This window comes from Eschrichtius robustus, chromosome X, assembly GCF_028021215.1.
Source record: "Eschrichtius robustus isolate mEscRob2 chromosome X, mEscRob2.pri, whole genome shotgun sequence".
NCBI lineage: Eukaryota > Metazoa > Chordata > Mammalia > Artiodactyla > Eschrichtiidae > Eschrichtius > Eschrichtius robustus.
In genome coordinates this window covers 42,301,543-42,321,003 of record NC_090845.1, presented here as the reverse complement: position 1 = coordinate 42,321,003, position 19,461 = coordinate 42,301,543, and the positions used below count along the sequence as shown (strand labels likewise).

General features: G+C 35.2%; 1 protein-coding gene across 7 annotated transcripts in view; it reads right to left on the bottom strand.

Annotated features, from left to right (window-relative positions):
• KDM6A (lysine demethylase 6A) overlaps positions 1–19,461 on the bottom strand; it is a 206,981-nt gene that overhangs the window by 45,233 nt on the left and 142,287 nt on the right. For 2 of the 7 annotated variants that reach the window (XM_068534176.1, XM_068534182.1), the window contains 9 exons: positions 13,831–13,924; positions 11,001–11,127; positions 5,644–5,742; positions 5,278–5,497; positions 4,582–4,716; positions 3,979–4,134; positions 3,314–3,409; positions 2,145–2,246; positions 1,087–1,482 (listed from right to left, as the gene is read on the bottom strand). In XM_068534176.1, coding sequence (XP_068390277.1) covers positions 1,087–1,482; positions 2,145–2,246; positions 3,314–3,409; positions 3,979–4,134; positions 4,582–4,716; positions 5,278–5,497; positions 5,644–5,742; positions 11,001–11,127; positions 13,831–13,924 — 1,425 coding nt within the window. The remainder of the gene's footprint in view (positions 1–1,086; positions 1,483–2,144; positions 2,247–3,313; positions 3,410–3,978; positions 4,135–4,581; positions 4,717–5,277; positions 5,498–5,643; positions 5,743–11,000; positions 11,128–13,830; positions 13,925–19,461) is intronic. The other 5 variants (XM_068534177.1, XM_068534178.1, XM_068534179.1 and 2 more) reach the window with 5 other exon arrangements.

Below are 19,461 nucleotides of genomic sequence, written 5' to 3'. Positions count from 1 at the left end.
CATTCAAACCTCCCTATAGTTTCCCATTTAACTCAGAATAAAATCCAAAATCTTTACAATTGCCTACAAGGCTGAACATGATTTAGCCAGCCTGTTTCCAGCTGGACCACATTTACCTCTCTCCTCACCCTGCTCAGCCATGCTCGCCGCCTTGATTGTCTCTGAACATGCAAAACACACTCCTGCCTTAGGGCCTATTGCTCCTTTCTGCTCCCTAGACGTGGAACACTCTTATCACAAGTATCTTCAAGGCTCACTTCTGTAACTCAGGTCTTTTTTCGAATATCCCCTTCCAGTGAAATCTTCCCTGATATTCCTATTTATAACTGCAACTCCTCTACCACCAATCTCTAGTTACTCTCCAGCTCCGTTTTCTAGTATATTTTTCCAGAGAACTAATCGTAACATTACCTAATATTCTATATGTAATGCTTATTTATTGTCTGTTTACCTACATGAATTAACATTTTAAAAGTCTTAGAGAAAGAACTTATCTCAGTTTTATCAATAATATAAAGCTAGCCAGCAATAAGTCAAATATTTCCTTAGAGCTAGTAAAAGTATAAGTAATTTGGCAATACGTATTCACAACATTTTTTTTAAATGCTCTTTGACCCTTCAGTTCTGCTTTGGAGCACCCGCTCCATGGAAACAATCCAAAATATAGGGAAACTATGAGGATAAATATTCAGAAGTAAAAACTTTTTCTCCCACCAGAGTGAATACTTACCACTTAGCAAAGCGCCTGATCTTAAGTAGGCAATATATGCAGAAATGAACTAAGAAACATCACCATAAATTGCTTAAGATGCCACTGTAAATTAGCAGTGGGTTTTGGGGAGTTGTATGATCTTTTTTTTTTAGAAATTTCTAACATTATCTGTGTGTGTACATCTTATATGGAAAAGAAAATATACTCACATACATATAATACCGAGTCACAATGTAGTAATAACATTGTAGTACTATAAATGCTTATAAAAACAGTTCCTCAAACTTTTATTTCTTCTTCTCTCAATATGCATAAAATCAAATGAAGACAACTATTATGTGAGAAGCCAACAAGGCAGTCAGTCCTTCTATTACCTGAGTGGAGTTAGATAGTTGGTTTTTCCACGGCTCCTCTGCGCTGCTGGTCAGGTTTGTGCGGTTATGAGGTAGAGTGAGTGCGTTTCGCTGCAGGTAAGGCACGTTTCCATTACTTCCACTTCCTGTTATGTGATTATTGCCTATCAAAATAGTGTCTGTACTTCCCAGCGTTCTTGATGTGCTACAGGGAACATGGCCTGCAGAAAAGGGTCCATTGGCCAAAGGCTGCCCAGGGCAGGCAGGGCGGACTCCAGGCTGAGAGACGCTAGGCACTCTGGTCAGAGCAAGCTGTGGCTGCTGGCCAGAGACTGAGTTTGTAGGCAGTGATGAGTCAGCTGTTGGCCCATTAGGAATTCCAGTAGATCGTACCTGTGCAACTCCTGTCTGTCTCATCTGTCAAAAAACAAATGAAAAATAAATGCTGCCTGTGTGGTCCATAGGGGACAGAATCAGAATATGAAGAATATATAACCAGGTAATCTCTGATTTTACCCTAACATTTAATTTCTCTAGGTTAAAAACTACCTCTTCAAAACAAGAAATTGTTTCTTCACATTTAGATTAGCTTCCTCGGAAAAGCAAGAACCTACTTAATTTTTTAAGAAATATCCCTTTAGTAATGACAAAAGAAACCAGCTGAAAATTATGGAAAGGAAATCAAATTTACAGGTCTTTCCCCCATCACAAAATAGGGGATCTCAAAATTCCATTCTATCACATTCATATGCCAGATTCTCTGAGTTAAACAAGCTTGAAAGAACCCCACCTAAGTTTAGGATGTAGCTTGTTAAGTATTAAATAATATAAATAAAACTCATGCAGAATAACATGTAAATAAATAATAAAATACTAAGTCATGTTCAAAATCAAATTTATTGCTGTTTTCTCCTAAAAATCTGTCCATTATCAGTATTTTAAGAAGCAGAGATTATTCAATTCCACCAAATACTGGTGGAAAGTAGAAGTGGGCATGAACATACTCTAAAATGATATTCCAGTCAATAGAAATATTCGAAATGGTAACAAATTTTAGGGGAAAAAAATGCTATACACACTTGATGTTGCTGCATTAAGACAAACTGACTTTCCAGCTGTTCCAGCATCAGTTTCTGTGCTGGATTTAAATTATTTCTATTTGCACGGAGCTGTTCCAAGTGCTAGAAGACGAAGAAAGGAGAATACAGTCAAAGACACATCTAAGAAACAAGCTCACTATTCTAAGCAACCTTTCCCTTGAAATGAGTAGATAAAACTCAGAATCCTGTCTAGTCAAAGATACTGATTTCTGACCAATGACAATCAACCCCAAGATGAAGTCCTTTAAGAACTGATTCACTTTGTTATAAAGCAGAAACTAACACACCATTGTAAAGCAATTATACTCCAATAAAGATGTTAGAAAGAAAGAAAGAAAGAAAGAAAGAAAGAAAGAAAGAAAGAAAGAAAGAAAGAAAGAAAGAAAGAAAGAAAGAAAGGAAGTCTGAGAAACCTCAGAAGGTTTACTGTAATGTGATCTTTGAGATAAATGTGCATGAAATTCTACTCATCAGTAATTTTCAGGATTTACACAGAAAGTTCTCTGAGCTTAAAAATGCATTGTGACAAGTACACTCTAAGAAGCACTGTTTGGAATAGGAAAAGTCTGAAGACAACCTGACTGTCCAAAACTAGTGATCTGCTTAAGTAAAAGTATGACACCTACGTAAAGAAACATGATGTAGTCATAAAAGAATAAGGAAGCTCTTTATACACTGACATGGAAAGGTCTGTAAAATATATTATTAACAGTATATATAGCATTCTACCGTTTGTATAAAAAAAGGAGAAAAATAGTAATATATGAGAGAAAGAGGATGCGTATTTGCTTGTACATGCATGATATATCTCTGGAAAGACAGATAAGAAACTAATAACACTGGCTGTCTATTAGGAGGGGAACTGAGTGAGTAGGGGCAGGAATTAGACGGAGAATTTACTTTATATACCCTAAACTCATACTGAGGCAGTTTGAACCATGAGAATATATTTGGGGGGGCGGAGGGGAGTGGGAAAAAAAAAATGAATTATCTCTATTACTCTGGTAAATGTGGGTTCATTTTACTTATGCGCCTATTTATTGAGTTTACTGCCATTCAACTTTAAGAATAGTTAAAAAACTTAAAACTTAGTACCTCTACTCTTCTTTAATAGGAAAAACAATCTGTCAAAAGCATATCTTACATACCTGTAATTTCTGTGGTGTCAAACACCATGAATGACCTTGTTGCTGTACTGGAGGATGTGACACTGCATGGCCACTACTCCAATTATCAGAAGTATTCTGAGGAAAATTCATAAAAAAAAAAAAATATATTAAAGAATATTTGGTTAAATCCATAGAGTTAACAATAATGACTAATGGAGGCCAAATGACTTTGAATTGGAATATTTACATATAAGAAAGATGTTATGACATTTAGTTCTTTTAAAAATACTTTTACATGCATAATAAATTTGGAAAATCATAAATTAAGAAAATATTGATTCTTTAATAAGCCACCCAAAAAGGCCCACCCCTAAACTATGGCCCAAATGGCTAACCTAAATACCACACTGTCCACTAGGTCCAACATTAAGTTTATTTCAATGTCAGTAGAAGGTGATGATGAAAAGTGTGTTGAGATCTTAACGGCAGGGAGATGAATAAAATGATTTGATGAATGCAAATTTATCCCTACTTTCTATATTTAATATGATGCTAAGAATTTGGGATAGAAAAACTCAAACCTTTCACTCTTTGATGTCCACAGATTTAAAGTAAAGGACAGGAGATGTTCAAACTGCACAAGTTCAGGGCAGTTAGGAGTTTCTTTTTTGACTGGGATTTTTCTATTTCTCTAAAATATATACCTTTGTTGGACTAGATGTTCTTTTCCTCTTGGCAGGACTGGACAGGTCATCTACTTGACTAGAAGGAATCATGTGTAGTGGCAAGGATTGCTGTGAAATTGGTGTTTGACTGAGGCCTAATACAGGTTCAGTATTTGGATGATGAGGTTTACATGCCTAAGAATCACAGAAGGAAGACAAAAATAGGGTTCTATATATTCTTAATTCATTCCTTCAAATTGTAAAACTTTACAAGCTGCATACTTTTCAAAGCTATGTGGACATCGCTGATGGCAATTATTGAAAATCAAAATCAAATGAATCATCAATGGAGGAATGTGTACCTTCCTTTGAAAAACTTGCTTTAAAAAACAAACCACTGCAGCATTACTTTAAGAAACCTCCTTCAAAATCATGAAAATGCACAAAGGTTCTAAATTGGCACCCCAAAATTTCTTCCCATATCAGAGGGAGTTTTAATTTGATCTAGATTCCCTTCACAATTAAATCAAGGGGCTTTTCATTAATGAAAGCCTCCTGTGCTTAGTAAAATACGCTTGACCACTACAGATTGAAAAGAACCCTTAAAGCTGGGCACCTGCAGAACATAACCCAACTTCTCACCTGCTGTGCTGTGTTCATGGCACCCTGCCTGGAGGTAAGCTCTGCGGGGATTGGTAGGCTCCACGCCTCCTCAATACTAGGAAGTAATTTAGTTTTATTCTGTAGACTACCTTGTGGAAGGTTACACAACTGAGCCTAGGAAAAATTATGTAAAAAGCAAATTTAACACAAGCCTAATTGAGTAAGAGCAAGTCCACTAAATCTTCCTAAATGCTATAACTAGTTGTTTTTAAAAGAAAATAGATTCTTAATTTGGGGTTTCAGAAAGATACTAAGTATAATGAGGGAAACCGGAATATAAACCTTTGTGAGAATTAAAACAAAGCTGAGCTCTGTTTTCAGAGTTCTTATAGCTGTCTTCTCATGAAACTCCAAGCAAGAGTGAAAGACAGTGTTTGTGTCCTTTTCTCTAAAATGCTATGACAACTTAAAAATGTAGACAGTACATAGAAAAAAATTATGTAAATTAATATGCATCAACAGAGTAAATGTGCAAAAGAGCATCTTTCAAAATACTGCATATCTTACTTAAAATGAAAAGTAAAATAATATTACAAGCTATGGTATGTTTACAAAATATGGAAACAAATTATAGACATCAAAACACAGCTAGACAAACCTCCCAGCCACCCTCCTTCTGCCTGAGTGTCATGGGGAAACATGTGCCTTTAAAAAACTGCCATTTAAACATTTTACCTGTAAATACTTAATTCGTGCTGCAAGTGCAGAGGTATTACTACAACTTTTGCTTCTGGTTGCATTTAAGTAGCATTTAATGGCATCCTGAGGCTGGTTGCAGGATTCGTAGAGTGTGCCTAGGTCCATCCAGGCTGCAGCATGGCCATGGTCCAATTGTACAGCACAAATATAGGCCTGTAAAGCATCCATAGGCTGATTTTGCTGCTGATATAGCACGCTGGAAAGAGATATTAAGAAAAAATAAGTTGACTAAGAAGAACTGCTTAGCTTCATAACATGATATAAACCATGAAGTACATTATATGTGATACAACCATCTTTGTGTATCAATTATAATACCATTATTTTTATACAAAGTCTTACCCTATTGAACACCATGTATCTGCACTTGCTTCTGATTTATCAATAGACTGCCTGTAAGATATAAAGGCATCCTGAACTTTCCCAATACTTGAATAGCACCTGAGAGGGGAGGGAAAAATCAAGAAAATACGATTAATACTGATTGATTAATTAATTAATTTCCTGAATGGATGGACTATATGTCAAAGCAAATAAAAACCTAATAAGCTAACATATGTATGTGAATGTGTGTACATACATGACAATAATAATGTACATTATAATTAACCCGTCAATAAACTATATTATAGTCTATCTGATAGTGTTTATCAATACAGCATGCTTTAGCACCTATTAAAATAATTAAAGGGGGCTTCCCTGGTGGCGCAGTGGTTGAGAATCTGCCTGCCAATGCAGGGGATACGGGTTCGAGCCCTGGTCTGGGAAGATTCCACATGCCGCGGAGCAACTACGCCCGCGAGCCACAGTTACTGAGCCTGCGCGTCTGGAGCCTGTGCTCTGCAACAAGAGAGGCCGTGGTAATGAGAGGCCCGCGCTCCGCGATGAGGAGTGGCCCCCACTTGCCGCAACTAGAGAAAGCCCTCGCACAGAAATGAAGACCCAACACAGCCATAAAAAAATAAATAAAATAAATTAAAAAAAAAAAATGAAGAAAATATTAAAAAAAAAATAATTAAAGGCCATATCACTTCAATATTATAATACTGAGAGTTACGCACACACACACACCCACTACTCTACTTATACAGCTTGATCTCTGGTTTTCTATAGAGTAAGAACATAGAGTTAAAAACCAAGAAAAACACTCTATGTTGGTAAGACTTGCTCAATCAGATTTCAATTCTCCTTTCTTAAATAATGAGGGCAAAAATTCTTTAATTCATACAAAATACAAACATAAGAAATACTATCAAGCTAACTATCAAAAATAGTATAAAATAGGATTAAGTACAGTATTTAATGACTAGTAAGGGTAGCAAGGTATGATTAAAGTTTCAAGGACCTGCCATTTTCTTAATGTAGATGTACCTGATGGATACACAGAACAGCAGCTGAAATTATAAATACAGAAATTATCTTTAGTGTTTGGCACTAAGGGAAAAAGAAAAAAACAAAATCCAGTTCGTCTTCAAGGAGCTTACAATTTAGTTGAGGATTGAAGACACATTATAATTGTCATGATGCCATATCAAATGGCTAGCACAGACAATAACTGGTCTGAGAATTTAGGGTAGACACACTACCGGGGGTTTAGGAAAGACAAGAAAGGGAAGGGTAAGAGTAAAGGAACTGAATATGTGTAGATGCATACTGCTTAGATCAGTGATTCCCAATTACCAGCCAGTATATGGCAATTTGGCCAAGCAAACGAAATGGAAAAATAACATACACATACGTACATAAATGTTCTATTAAACTAATATTTGTATTGTAATTGACTTATTTTGAAATACTATTGACTGAGTAAACAGCAAAAAAAAAATTTAAACATCAAGTACTCCGAAAGTGTGGGAACCACTGATTCTGGCAGAGAAGGTGAGAAAAGGCACTTTGAAATGCTGCTTGAACAATATGAGCAAAACTTAATATAAGATAGCACAGATACAAACAGTAGAGAATTTTAAATCCAACCCAAGAATACCCTGAAGTTTGTTCTTCTAACAAGGGGAATGGCATGATGAAAGTACTTTATAGGAATATTAATCTGCTAATGACATGCAGGGATAAACTGAAAGGAAAATAAGTTATGGACAGTAAAAAAGAAGGCAGTTATATTCACTGGTTTGGAATACGCCAAAATTAGGATGAAAGTAATGCAAGTAACGACAAAGAAAAAGACAGGAGAAACAATAAAGCAAAAAAAACAGATAAAGACTTTGTGACAGACTGATTAGCTATTCATAGGGGTGGGGTTATAATTTAGTTTTTAAGCCTGATTAAATAGAGGAAAAAAGTGGTGATATCATTGGCAAAAATAAAGAAGAAGGAGCTGGTTCAGGGAAGAAAATGATGAATGAGGTTTGAAATATGCTGATTTTGACATGAGGTGTGGACATTAAAATGGGAAATGTTAGGTAAAGAATGGGAGATGTGGTCCTGGTGTTTAATACCTTGAAGTGTAGAAATCTAGATTTGGAATTCATCCATATGAAAGAGAGGGTATAAGAAGAACATAGGATACCGACAAAGGAGAGGTAAAACTAAGCCTAAGCAATCACTAATATTGTGGTTGGGGCAATATAAGAAAGGTGGGTGACTGAGACAGAGAAGGCAGTGTCAGAGAGCGTCTGCAAACTGTTTTATGAGAAGGGAATTCAGGACAAGAGGGCATTAACAATGCCAAACAGGGACAGACACCACAAAGAAAGGGAATGCTTAACAGATAGTAGAAAACATGCTCTGTTTGTTGTTGTTAAATCAAAGCCAATCTCAGATTTATAGACAAATTTGCCTAACCACTGGGGGGAATAAGCAGTAATTCCCAAAACCAATGTTTTCATTTCATACTTGATTCCTACAAAATGAAAGTAGGAAACCAATGTGCCCAAATACAGATGTCCCAATCCAACTGCCAACCACTTTTCCTCTAATAAAACTTAACTAGGTTCCCCTGAGACAGCGCTGTGTAATTGAAAAAGCACTGGGTGTTGAACCCAGGATCTAGTCCCTGCTCTGATATTAGTTACCTGCGTGACTGTGACCTTGGACAAAACATTTTACTCCTCTGAGCTCACTTTCTAAAACATCTGCAAAATGACAAGGTTTACAGGGTGAACTAGGTGACCTCCTGGTCCTTCCCAGCTCTAACATTCTATAGTTCTGTGATAAGACAGTCAATGATTAGTACCAGTTTAACAGCATTACCACATTACACTTTTGTTATGATATACACATGCCAAATGACAAATTCAATCTTCAACACAGACCTGAATGCAGAGGTAAGTAATAAAATGCCTCAGAAATATTAGGGTCATCAAATCCCAAAGTTGCTTACTGACACTTGAGATCTTCCTTCAGAGCTTTAGTAACTTCTAAAATACAATTTATTTATAAAAATTTTCTCACAACAAAACAGATTTGAAGCAACACATCAGAAGTCAGCAAAAGAGGGTAAGAAAAGTAAACATCAAAGAAAAAAAGTCTAAACAGTCCTCAAATTATATTACAGATAAAAAATAATGAACACCAACACGATAATCTTGAACCCCAAAATAAGTTAAATTGTAGTAAGTATCCTTTGAGAAGTCAGTAAACTATAGTTGGAAAATTTTATCCAGAAAGATTCAAATAAAAGCATCTCAATGATTTAAAATGTAAAACCAGTTAATGCGGGGAGGGGGAACCTCCTATGGAATAGTGCTCACTGAGCTGAAAATTACAGCATTACTAAGATAGTAATTTTGGGGAATTCCCTGGCGGTCCAGTGGTTAGGACTCGGCACTTTCACTGCCAGGGCCAGGGTTCAATCCCTGGTCAGGGAACTGAGATCCCGCAAGTGGCGCGGCCGGGAAGAACAAAAAAAAGTAATTTTTGATGTTTCATTATGTATTAATTTTCCATGCCTAGAATTAAGAAAAAATCATATTAAAAAGACATCCACACTATTGTACTGTATTAAACTACTGATCTTTATCTTAGGTCAAAAGGAAAATACTTTCTAGTACACATTCCTTTTAATCTATATTAAAAGAAATTTTCATATATAAACGTTAACACTAGAGGCAACCTGACTAGGCAAGGCCCTACTTCCCAGTACTAGATCTCCTTTCTGGTCACTGTATGAAGCCTATCACTGCACAATACTAATAGTAGTAACAGAGCTAGCTCCAAATGCAAATGGTGTTCAGTTAGTTCATTTATTCCATTTACTGAATAGCCACTTTGCTAGGCAGACAGATACAAAGATGGTAAGATCCAGTTTCTGCTCCCAAAGATCTTTAGTGAAAGAGACAATGTTTGGACTCTCAAGCTTTATTAATAAGCAACCCAATTTAGATGATTTTACAAGCTTGGGAAGGAATCAGAAAATCCCTGCTAAAAATAGCAACTTTTCCACTCAACTCTTATTGTGTATTATTAATGAATAATCAAATTTTTTTAAAGAAGGAAGCATCTTAATATTATTCCCTCTCATACAAATATACTTTGCTATATTTAAAGGAAAAAAAATGAAACCATACAAAATACTAAAATTTAACGTGACTATATGGCAAACTCACTCCAAGTAAGCTACTATAGAAAATAGAGGAAAAAAGCTTAAAATTAAAACAAAATAGGATAATTTCCGAAGAATTCATAAAATTAAAACCTTTAGAATGGGAAGGTACCTAACAGATAATCTAACCCAGGGCTTCTCAACCTCAGCACCACTGACATTTTGGGCCAGGTAATCTTTTACTGTAGAGAGCCGTCCCATTAGATGCCAGTGGCACTCCCCATAGTTGTGATAACCACAATGTCTCTACAGACATTATGAAATGTCCTCTATGGGGCAAAATAGCCCCCCGCCCCGACATTGAGAACCACCAATCTAATTATCTTATCAATAGAAAACTGAAGCCTCAAAAGGTTTAACTGTACCATCCATGATTCCACAAATAGTAGCCTAGCCAAGACTTGAATCCAAGTATCTCAGCTCGTAGTCGAATGATCTTTCCACCATACTGCAAAAGCTAAAACCAATTAGGAACCAAAAAACAATCTGATAATGGTCCAAAAATATATTCTATCAGATACATATACATGAGGTATGTTTCAGATAATCAGTAAGCAAAATTCAGACATTCAAAGTACAAGAGAAGTTTATAGGCTTGCAAAAAACTCTTTTCACTACATGTCACTTCTCCTTTCCAACAAATCCAATAATAATGTACCTACTTTCGACTGTGATTTGAGATCTACTATTAATGACCATTCTAAGGCATATATCACTAATCAAAATGATAACTAGCAAAGTTCTACTGACTACTGGTAGTCACCAGGTAGAATGAAAAATTCTCTGTTCTATTAAACAGACATATAAAGAAAACACTAGAAATCAAAAGGAAAGGCATAAATAATTGAATGAAAACTTACTATCTGCTATGACTTTTTAAAAACCATCAATAATTTAAGTCAAATGAAAATTCAATAAGCAAAATAAGAAATGTCCTGATAGATCAGATGATGCTGTAAGAAAACCACCACATTCAGACGCTTTCTTTTATTTTTTAACTTCTAGAAATCTGTTATAAAATACTTAAAAGAGAAAATACACTGATCAAGTTATTAGTAAACTAATATTTTAGATCATAATTCAAAACTCTTAGCTGGAATAAACAAAAGCAAAACCTAAGTGTCTGATAAATCAGTCTTACCTTCCGAGGAAATACCAGGACTGGCCAGAATTAGGATCTGCTTCCAAGGACTTTTGGAGATATTGAATAGCATAGCTTTCCTTGGTGGCTTTATCTCCCAGGAGATCCACAGTATGATGCATCCAACCTATATTAAGTGATTAAAAATATTTACCTAAATGACTTAATTATTCTTCTATTTTAAAGAATACCAAGCAGAAAACAAACAAGTAAAAAATACTCTTTTCAGTAAATTTATTCATTTAGCTTGGCATAAACACTCCCAAAATTTAGAACTGTCAATTCTGGCCTAAGAAAGTCTGTTTTTAAAGTACAGTCAAAGCTATGAAGAACTTCCATTCCAGATAAATTAAAACAATCGTAAGCACTGACTTATCACTTAGTAGATTGTAAACTACAGTTCTTTTATTCTGATTTTTGTATTTGAAAAGATACCAAGGTATAAAACAAAGAATATAAAGATGTTAAATCTTATTCACTGTTCCGTGTAAAAATTTATGTGCATTTAAGAATCTCCAAGACAGTCTATTAACCCAATGTTTATTTCCAAGGAGTAAATATAAGCTATATAATCAATGATAGTTCAGAGTAAAACACACACATACAATCCCACCTTATTGGCACTGGCTACATATTTTCACACCTCATAAAATAAAAACTATAAAGCATTTGACAATTTTTTAAAACCCCAAGGCTATAAGAAAAGTCCATTCAAATGGTGCAAATAAAAACGGTACAAAATGGGTAACACAAATGTTTAATAAATAAATTTAGATAAGTGCATAATCTCATATGTGGAATCTTAAAAAGTCGAATACACAGAAGCAGAGAGTTGAATGGTGGTTACCAGGAGCGGTAAGGTCGGGGAAATGGGGAGATGTTGGTCAAAGGTTAGACAGTTGAAGTTATGTAGGATAAGTAAGTCTAGAGAACATACAGCATTACAACTGCAGTTATTAATATTGTAATATACACTGGAAACTTGCTAATAAGAAGAGTAGATTTCAGGTGCTCCCACCACACAAAAACAAATGGTAACTATGTGAGGAGATGCATATGTTGACTAGTTTGACTGTAGTAATCATTTCACTATGTACAGGTGTATCAAAACATCATCTTGTACACCTTAAATACAATTGTTATGATAAACAAACAAACAAGCAAGCAAGCTGGCTATGGAAGTAATCAAAAGACTGGATCATGGACTAGTGTATTCTATACCTTCAAGGCACACAGGAATAATTTGATTTAATTTGCCAGGGAATCATATTTCAGTTGTGGATCAATTCAAGTGCATAAAATCAGCTGTTCTTTGTGTATAGTCCACAGTACATAAAACAAATAAGGACCCTTATTTTCTGGCATTTATTATAGTTGCTGTGCTCCAAAAGATATTTTAAAAGGATTGAGTTACCATGTTTTACAGAAATATAAGTCAATCACACATCTATTCATCTGTTCTTCCCTTACCTCTCCTACTATTACTAGTAAGAACAGGACCTACAGTAGCAGGCTCTAAAAGGAGTTGCTTAAGCAACAGTGACAAGAAAGTAGGAAGGATTGATGTGCAGGCATAAATTAGACTCAATTAGGGGAAGTACCTTCCCTTTCAAAACCATGAAAAGTTTATCTATACACTCTGCCAAAGAAGACAGGTAATTCAAACGATTTCAATCCATTTCTTAAATTTAAAACGTATATATGCATTTTTGCTATTGACACATTCTTCACTGCAGCTAATTAAAAAACAGCTTGTATTCAAATATTAGCTGAATGAGTAAGCTGTCTGAAGGCATCACTTTGTTTTTGTTACTTAAGAACTAACACAAAAGCTTTTCTGCTGTACTAATAAACTTGTTTTAATTTAAAGATATAAATTCACATTACTCAAACACTACATGTAATCATTAAAAACAAAACTTTACTATAATTTTTAAAAGTATGGATAACTCAAGGAAAATTCTAACCAGAGATTAAATTAAAAACAAAGCTAAAAATAAAACTTTTATATGAAAGCAATGTGTTTATTTTGTATAACCGATCATATAATATGCATTCATATCATGAAGATAAGTGATAAAGTCTAAGCTTAAATAATTTTAAAATTACATTAAAAATACTCACATCATGAAAACATTCATATTACTACAACGTTGGCTAAAACTTAAGAGTCAATTATCTGCCCAGACCAAAAACAAATTTTAAAAAACCGGGGGGGGGGGGGGGGGGGGGCCCAAAAAAACCCCAAAATACCAAATGCAGACAAGAAACATGACTCAGTAACCAAGCAACAAAATTAAATGTTGGAGAATTCCATCATTATCTTCTTGGTGATAGTGACACATTATATCCAGACGACTACATTCTTTCATCTTCAACATTACAACAGAACTGCATGTGTAGAGAAACTATATATAGTGTTAGATGTTCCACAATTCTTACATAAAATGTTTTAGTTAATATTATCAACAGAGCTATGAAAGCAAGCTCACCAACCACTAAGAGACTTTAGGTAAATCACTTAACTTCATTGAGTACTAAGCACATCTGGCACAAAGAAAGTATTCAGTCCCCCTCACCCATGGGTTAAGTACCAGAGTATAATTTTGAGAATTTAAAAGGACAAGTTGCACTAAAGAACTGTAATGAGATTGATTGTGAGATAGACAATGCTCGGCAGAAGGTGGAAACATGATGGGTTCAGATTAATTCTATCAATTCTGGGGAAAAGGGAAGAAAAGAAATAGGGTACATGAGCCACGTATTTACCATCTGTGACATGTAAAAAACATAAAGAGATGTAACACACTAAATGTATATTATTACATACCCAACTGTTGTAAGACAGTTGCTTTTACTTGTGCAGAAAGGTTTTCTGTCTGCAAAAGTTGTTCATAAGCTTCCTTTGCAGAATGATACTTCCTCTAAAGAGCAGGAAAAACAGATTTAAAGAAAATAAAATTAACATCTTTAAAGAACTAGCTCATATGTTAAGTTTTCTATGATACTGATATTTTAGCGTATTTTAAAAAATCAACTGAAAGAGAAAAGTGCCTTACTGAATGTTTCTCTAACTCTAGACAGTTGGGGTTAATAGGCCATGTTTCAGAGTATCTAACACCAGTAAAACATTCAATATAACAAAGTATCATTAAAACATGACCTTTAAGAATTTGCCAAATCTCAATAGTTAAAAAAAGAAATCATCTCAACCTATTTAATAACATAAATGATTTCAACTTTACTTAATAACACTAATGAAACCAGAAAAGTATTCTATTTCCAAGTGCATCATCTGTCTGCCTAGAAATACCAAGCTCCAAAGCAACTTAACAAGAACAATAGAGCACATGTCAAAAATGCTTTAAGAAAACTAAGTGCAAAAGTAGTTGAAACCTAAGTTTAAAAGATATAGATACTGGTATATAAAATATCCTATGAAAAATTTTAGAATACATACATGATTTTGAAGACAACAAACCTCCCATAATTATAGCCTAATAATGCTTGTAATATTTAAGATTCCTTGGGCAAAACTCTAAATGAAACCATTTACCCACAGTTCTCATCCCAAAAGTACTAATATGACTGAAACCCATTATTGCTACAGTCCTAAAACTTAAGACAAAACCTCCCCCCCCCACCCCCCACCAAAAAGGGGAAAAGCCAACAAAAGAAAACCTCATAAATACTATCTTTAAAAAATACTTGGCAGAACAATGAAGTGGCTTTCATTCATGTCACTGATAGTACACAGCTGCCTGAGCAAACAAATCTTTCTCCCCCAAAACATAGGTAGAAACACGAAACTAGCTGTGTGAGCCTCAGGCAAATCACTTGAACTATGATTCAAGATCCATAAAACAGATGTAGTGCCTGATCTTTCTATCTAGAGTTGTTCTAAGGATCAAATGAGATGAAAAAAGAGCTATGGAAACAAATAAGGAGCTCTATGAATACAGTATGTCAACAGGAGGAAGATTTGAAAGAACTGTCCACTGAGATTAACAGTAGTTATTACATAAACTTTTATTCATCAAGTAAATGAGTTCCCTTTAAATATTAATCTGGTCTGAAAAAGTAAATTAGACAATTAATGAAGGATAAGGATCAAGTTATTCAACTCAATTCCTTCAACTGATAAATATTTGTTGAACACCTAATACATAACAGGAACTGCTGGGACTACAGTGTAGTCAAGAATACAGATATAAAAACAAATAAAACATACTGTACTGTTAAAAAAAAAACATACTGCACTGTGTACAATAACAGTATGATATTTCCCAGAGGAAGAAAGAGCATGTGGTAAATTTAGAGTACTAGCACACTGGGCAGAAAATGCAGAGACAAGCAGACAACTTCACAAAGACCTTCCTAAACCATGTTAAAAGACTATAGACTGTATCCTAAGACAATGGGGTACCACTGAAATGAGTTCAAGCAATATGATCAAATTTATATTTTAGAAAGAGCCCTTTGTGGAATTACCTCAACAAATGCTAAAACACACTTCCAAACACTAGTAATAATAATAATTATTAAAAAACCAACATACTTGAAAAGCTGGTTGCATCGTATTGAGAAACATGAAGTTTGATTTCTACCTCCTATTATATACAAAAAACTGGCACCCACATTAAAGACCTAAATATGAAATGTAAAAGTATAAAACTAAGAGAAGAAAATGAAGGAGAGTATTTCTTTGAGATGTGAAAGAATTTATTCAACTTGGCCAAAATGGCACAAACAAGGAGGAGGAGTAAGGATCTGACTTGAAACACATAAGCAGAAAAACAGGCAATGGACATAAAAACCAACACATAAAAGGTGAAAAACATGTGAAGAAGTGTACACCTCTAGAAATCAGAAAATGAAAGTTTAAATGATATACTACCTTCTATCCATCAGATTGGCAAACATAAAGTTGGGTAGTTCTTAGTATTGTGGGGATGTGAGTAAAGGAAAATGCTCATGTCTTGCCTGAAGGGAATTTACTCATGAAATTAGGTATGCAAATATGCTCCAATCTAACAATCTCACTCTTGGGATAGATATACCAAAGGAACCTTCCCAGAGGTAATGTTGTAAATGGTACTATTTGTAGTACCAAGGAGATGGACAACCTAGGTCTATGTCACTACGTGAGTGGAAATATAAAATATGATGGATGCTTACAGCAGAACATTAAGCAGCAATTATAAATAGTATATAAAAGCAACATGAGTTTATCTGTAAAGGTGTTTAGTATAAAGTTTTGTCTCTGGTAATGCTGAAGTAACACTTCAGACAGCTTTAAATTCTGGATAAAATATAAAAGTTAACTATCAGAAAGTACTGAAAAGAAACCAAAATCAGGCAAAAACAGAGAAGCTAATACTTAGAGGGAGGGAATGGCACTGGTTTAGTAACCCCATTTTTCTAGGATTTTCACCTGAAGGCAGGCCCCAACTGGTATCTGGTTGGCTAGAACTCAAACAGAAATCAGCAATCTTACTAGCCTGAAGAATCAGAGCACAGACTTTGAAGCTATCACAAGAGCTGGAAGTGAGGGGAGAAGACATCCCAGAAAGGAGAGGGAGAGAAAGAACAACAAATTCTGCAGTTAAACTGCTCAAATCCCTGGTTGACCACTGAACTATGCATGAACACAACAGATGTTCAGCAGCCTAAAAGAACTAAAGAAAGAGATTTAGCTGTTGCCAACCACAGGGATGACAAAGTTTCGTGTGTGGCTTGAGCAAAGTTAACTGGCTAATAAAACAAAAATATCATCTTCAGAAAAATATAACAAAATCACTCTCCACAACGTATTATTCATGATACCCAGAATAAAATTACCAGACTTGTAAGAATCAGGAAATTTTTACTCATGTTGAAAAGAAAAGGAAATTAATGAAAACCAGCCATGAAATGACTCAGATGTTGAAATTGCAAATAAGTTTAAAGCAGCTATTTTAACAATGTTCACAGATGAAAAGGAAAACATAATCATAAGGAATGAATGAACCAAAAATCAGAGCACGTAAAGAGAAATTAAAAGAGAAACACAAGGAAGTTCTAGAACTGAAAAATACTAATTTGAAATTTAAAAAAAAAGTTACTGGAAGGACTGAATAGCAGATTAAAGACTTAATTGGAGTCCAAGAAGGAGAAGAGAGAAAGAATGGGGCAGAAAAAATACTGACAATATAATGGCTGAGAACTTTCCAGAAGTGATGACATCAAAATCCCATATCCAAAAGACTAAAAAAACCACAAGTAGTATAAATATAAAGGAAAAACCAGTACCTAAGTACATCATAGTCACATACTTAAGAACCAAACGTAAAGAGAAGAACCTTGAAAGCAGCCAGAGGAAAACCACAAAATACAAAGGATATAACAAGAATGAAAGCCAACTTTATGTAACCATATCAGTAACTGAATTAAATATAAATGGACTAGATATTCAAACAAACACCCGAGACTGCCAGACAGATTTACAAAAGTGAAAGAAAGCCAAAGCCACAGTACTTGTAAGATATGCACTTTTTCATATAAGGATTCAAACAGGCTGAACTAAAAGGATGGGAAAAGATACCACGTAAACTGTAAGTATTAGAAAGCTGAAGTGACTAGATTCAGATCAGATTAAGAAGGCTTCAAGGCAAAGAGTATATTACCAGAGAGAAAGAGGAATATTTCATAATGATAAAGGACATATCAGGATGAGATAACAATAACAAAGCTTCAAAATAAATGAAGACTGACAGAATTAACACTGATAAAATACAATTAATCTACGTAATTTATTCCAATTTCACCAACTGTCCCACTTACATCCTTTTTCTGGTCCAGGATCTAACTCAAAAATCCCATGCTGTGTTAAATTAGCATGTCTCTTTACCATCCTCTAATCTGGGACAGATACTCAGTCTCTGACTTTCATTACCTTGTCACTTAAAGCAGCGGTCCCCAACCTTTTTGGCACCAGGGACCGTTTTCGTGGAAGACAATTCTTCCACAGACCGGGGGTGGGTGGGTGGGTGGGTGGGGCGTGTTCCCAGGCAGCAATGCAAGCCATGGGGGGTGGGGGGGGTGTTCAGGCGGTAATGCCAGCAATGGGGGAGCTGCAGATGAAGCTTCGCTCACTCGCCCTGCTGCTCACCTCCTGCTGTGCGGCCCAGTTCCTAATAGGGGTTGGGGACCCCTGACTTAAAGTACTAGCTAATTATTTTGAAGAATGGCCCTTTCAAATTAGTAAGCACCTTGTGGAAAGATATTCAACATTCCTCATATATTAATTAATTAAAATTCTACAGTAAGAAAAAGGTGACCCCTTTCCCCATTTATTCAATTATTCATTTATAGCAATATGAATATATTTTATTCTATATCTTATATACCATTATTATAATTGTTTCTAAACTTGTGTCAGATCTGGTGATTAGAAACCCCGTTTCCCTCAAGTTGGCTCCTTTATCTTTCCACATGCCCATCATTTTTTGAGCACTTCCTTACTTTCTGGCACCACAAAATGTTCCAAGGCTCATCTAGTAGTTTCCCTGCCTAAGCCCTGGAATCACCCACTTCTCCCCAAGAATTCCTGATTCCTTTTATTGAAGAATTGGATTTAGAAACAAAGATCTGGGTGCTAGTACATTCACTGCTGCCAAGGTGGGTCACTGCTTCTAGGCCCTTGCAGCAAACAGAGCTAGGAAATATATTAATGTATACACACGCATACACACACACACACACACTCTTACGTCTCTATTTCTATCCAACTCTCTATTTCCATAAATAACCTATGTTCATAGTGATCCCTCCAATTCCAATCCAACAACACAGAATTCAGTCTAGCCTTTCTTCTTTTCTTACTTGTAAGTTCTCTAACACTGAAAATCTGGTCCTCACTATCCACAATACATTTACTTAATTGTTTACCCCTAATATTTACATAAAATAGTTGCAGAATTTCTATCCATATCCCTGTGAGAAAGTAACTGTAGTGGAAGATTTGTTTACAGTTCTTTTGTCTCTAGCTTTACACTATAGAGTCAAAGTACTATTCTCCAAAGTTATTTAGCTGAGTTCTTTTCATCCCTACCTCTCAGTATACTTATGTTATTCATTTGTATACAGTTAGGTTCATTTGTTACTGTTTACATTCTATTTTGGGCTAACTCACATTCTGGTTGGTCTTAATTATTCAATGAATTTTGGGGTATGTGAAACATAACCAGATTCTAGGAGTTAGAGCTACATAAAAAGTATACTCAAGATAAGTTCTACTCCCTACTACCCCATTCACAACCATTCCTGGGTAAGTAACCAACCTCACTTGTTTCTGGTTTATCCATTTTCAGTATCATCTGTGCGCAAGTGGGGCGTGTATCTTGCTTTGCACATACATAGCTTCTTTCACAAAGGGTAGCATATTACACTTTTATACTTCACATTTTTTCCACTTAACAGT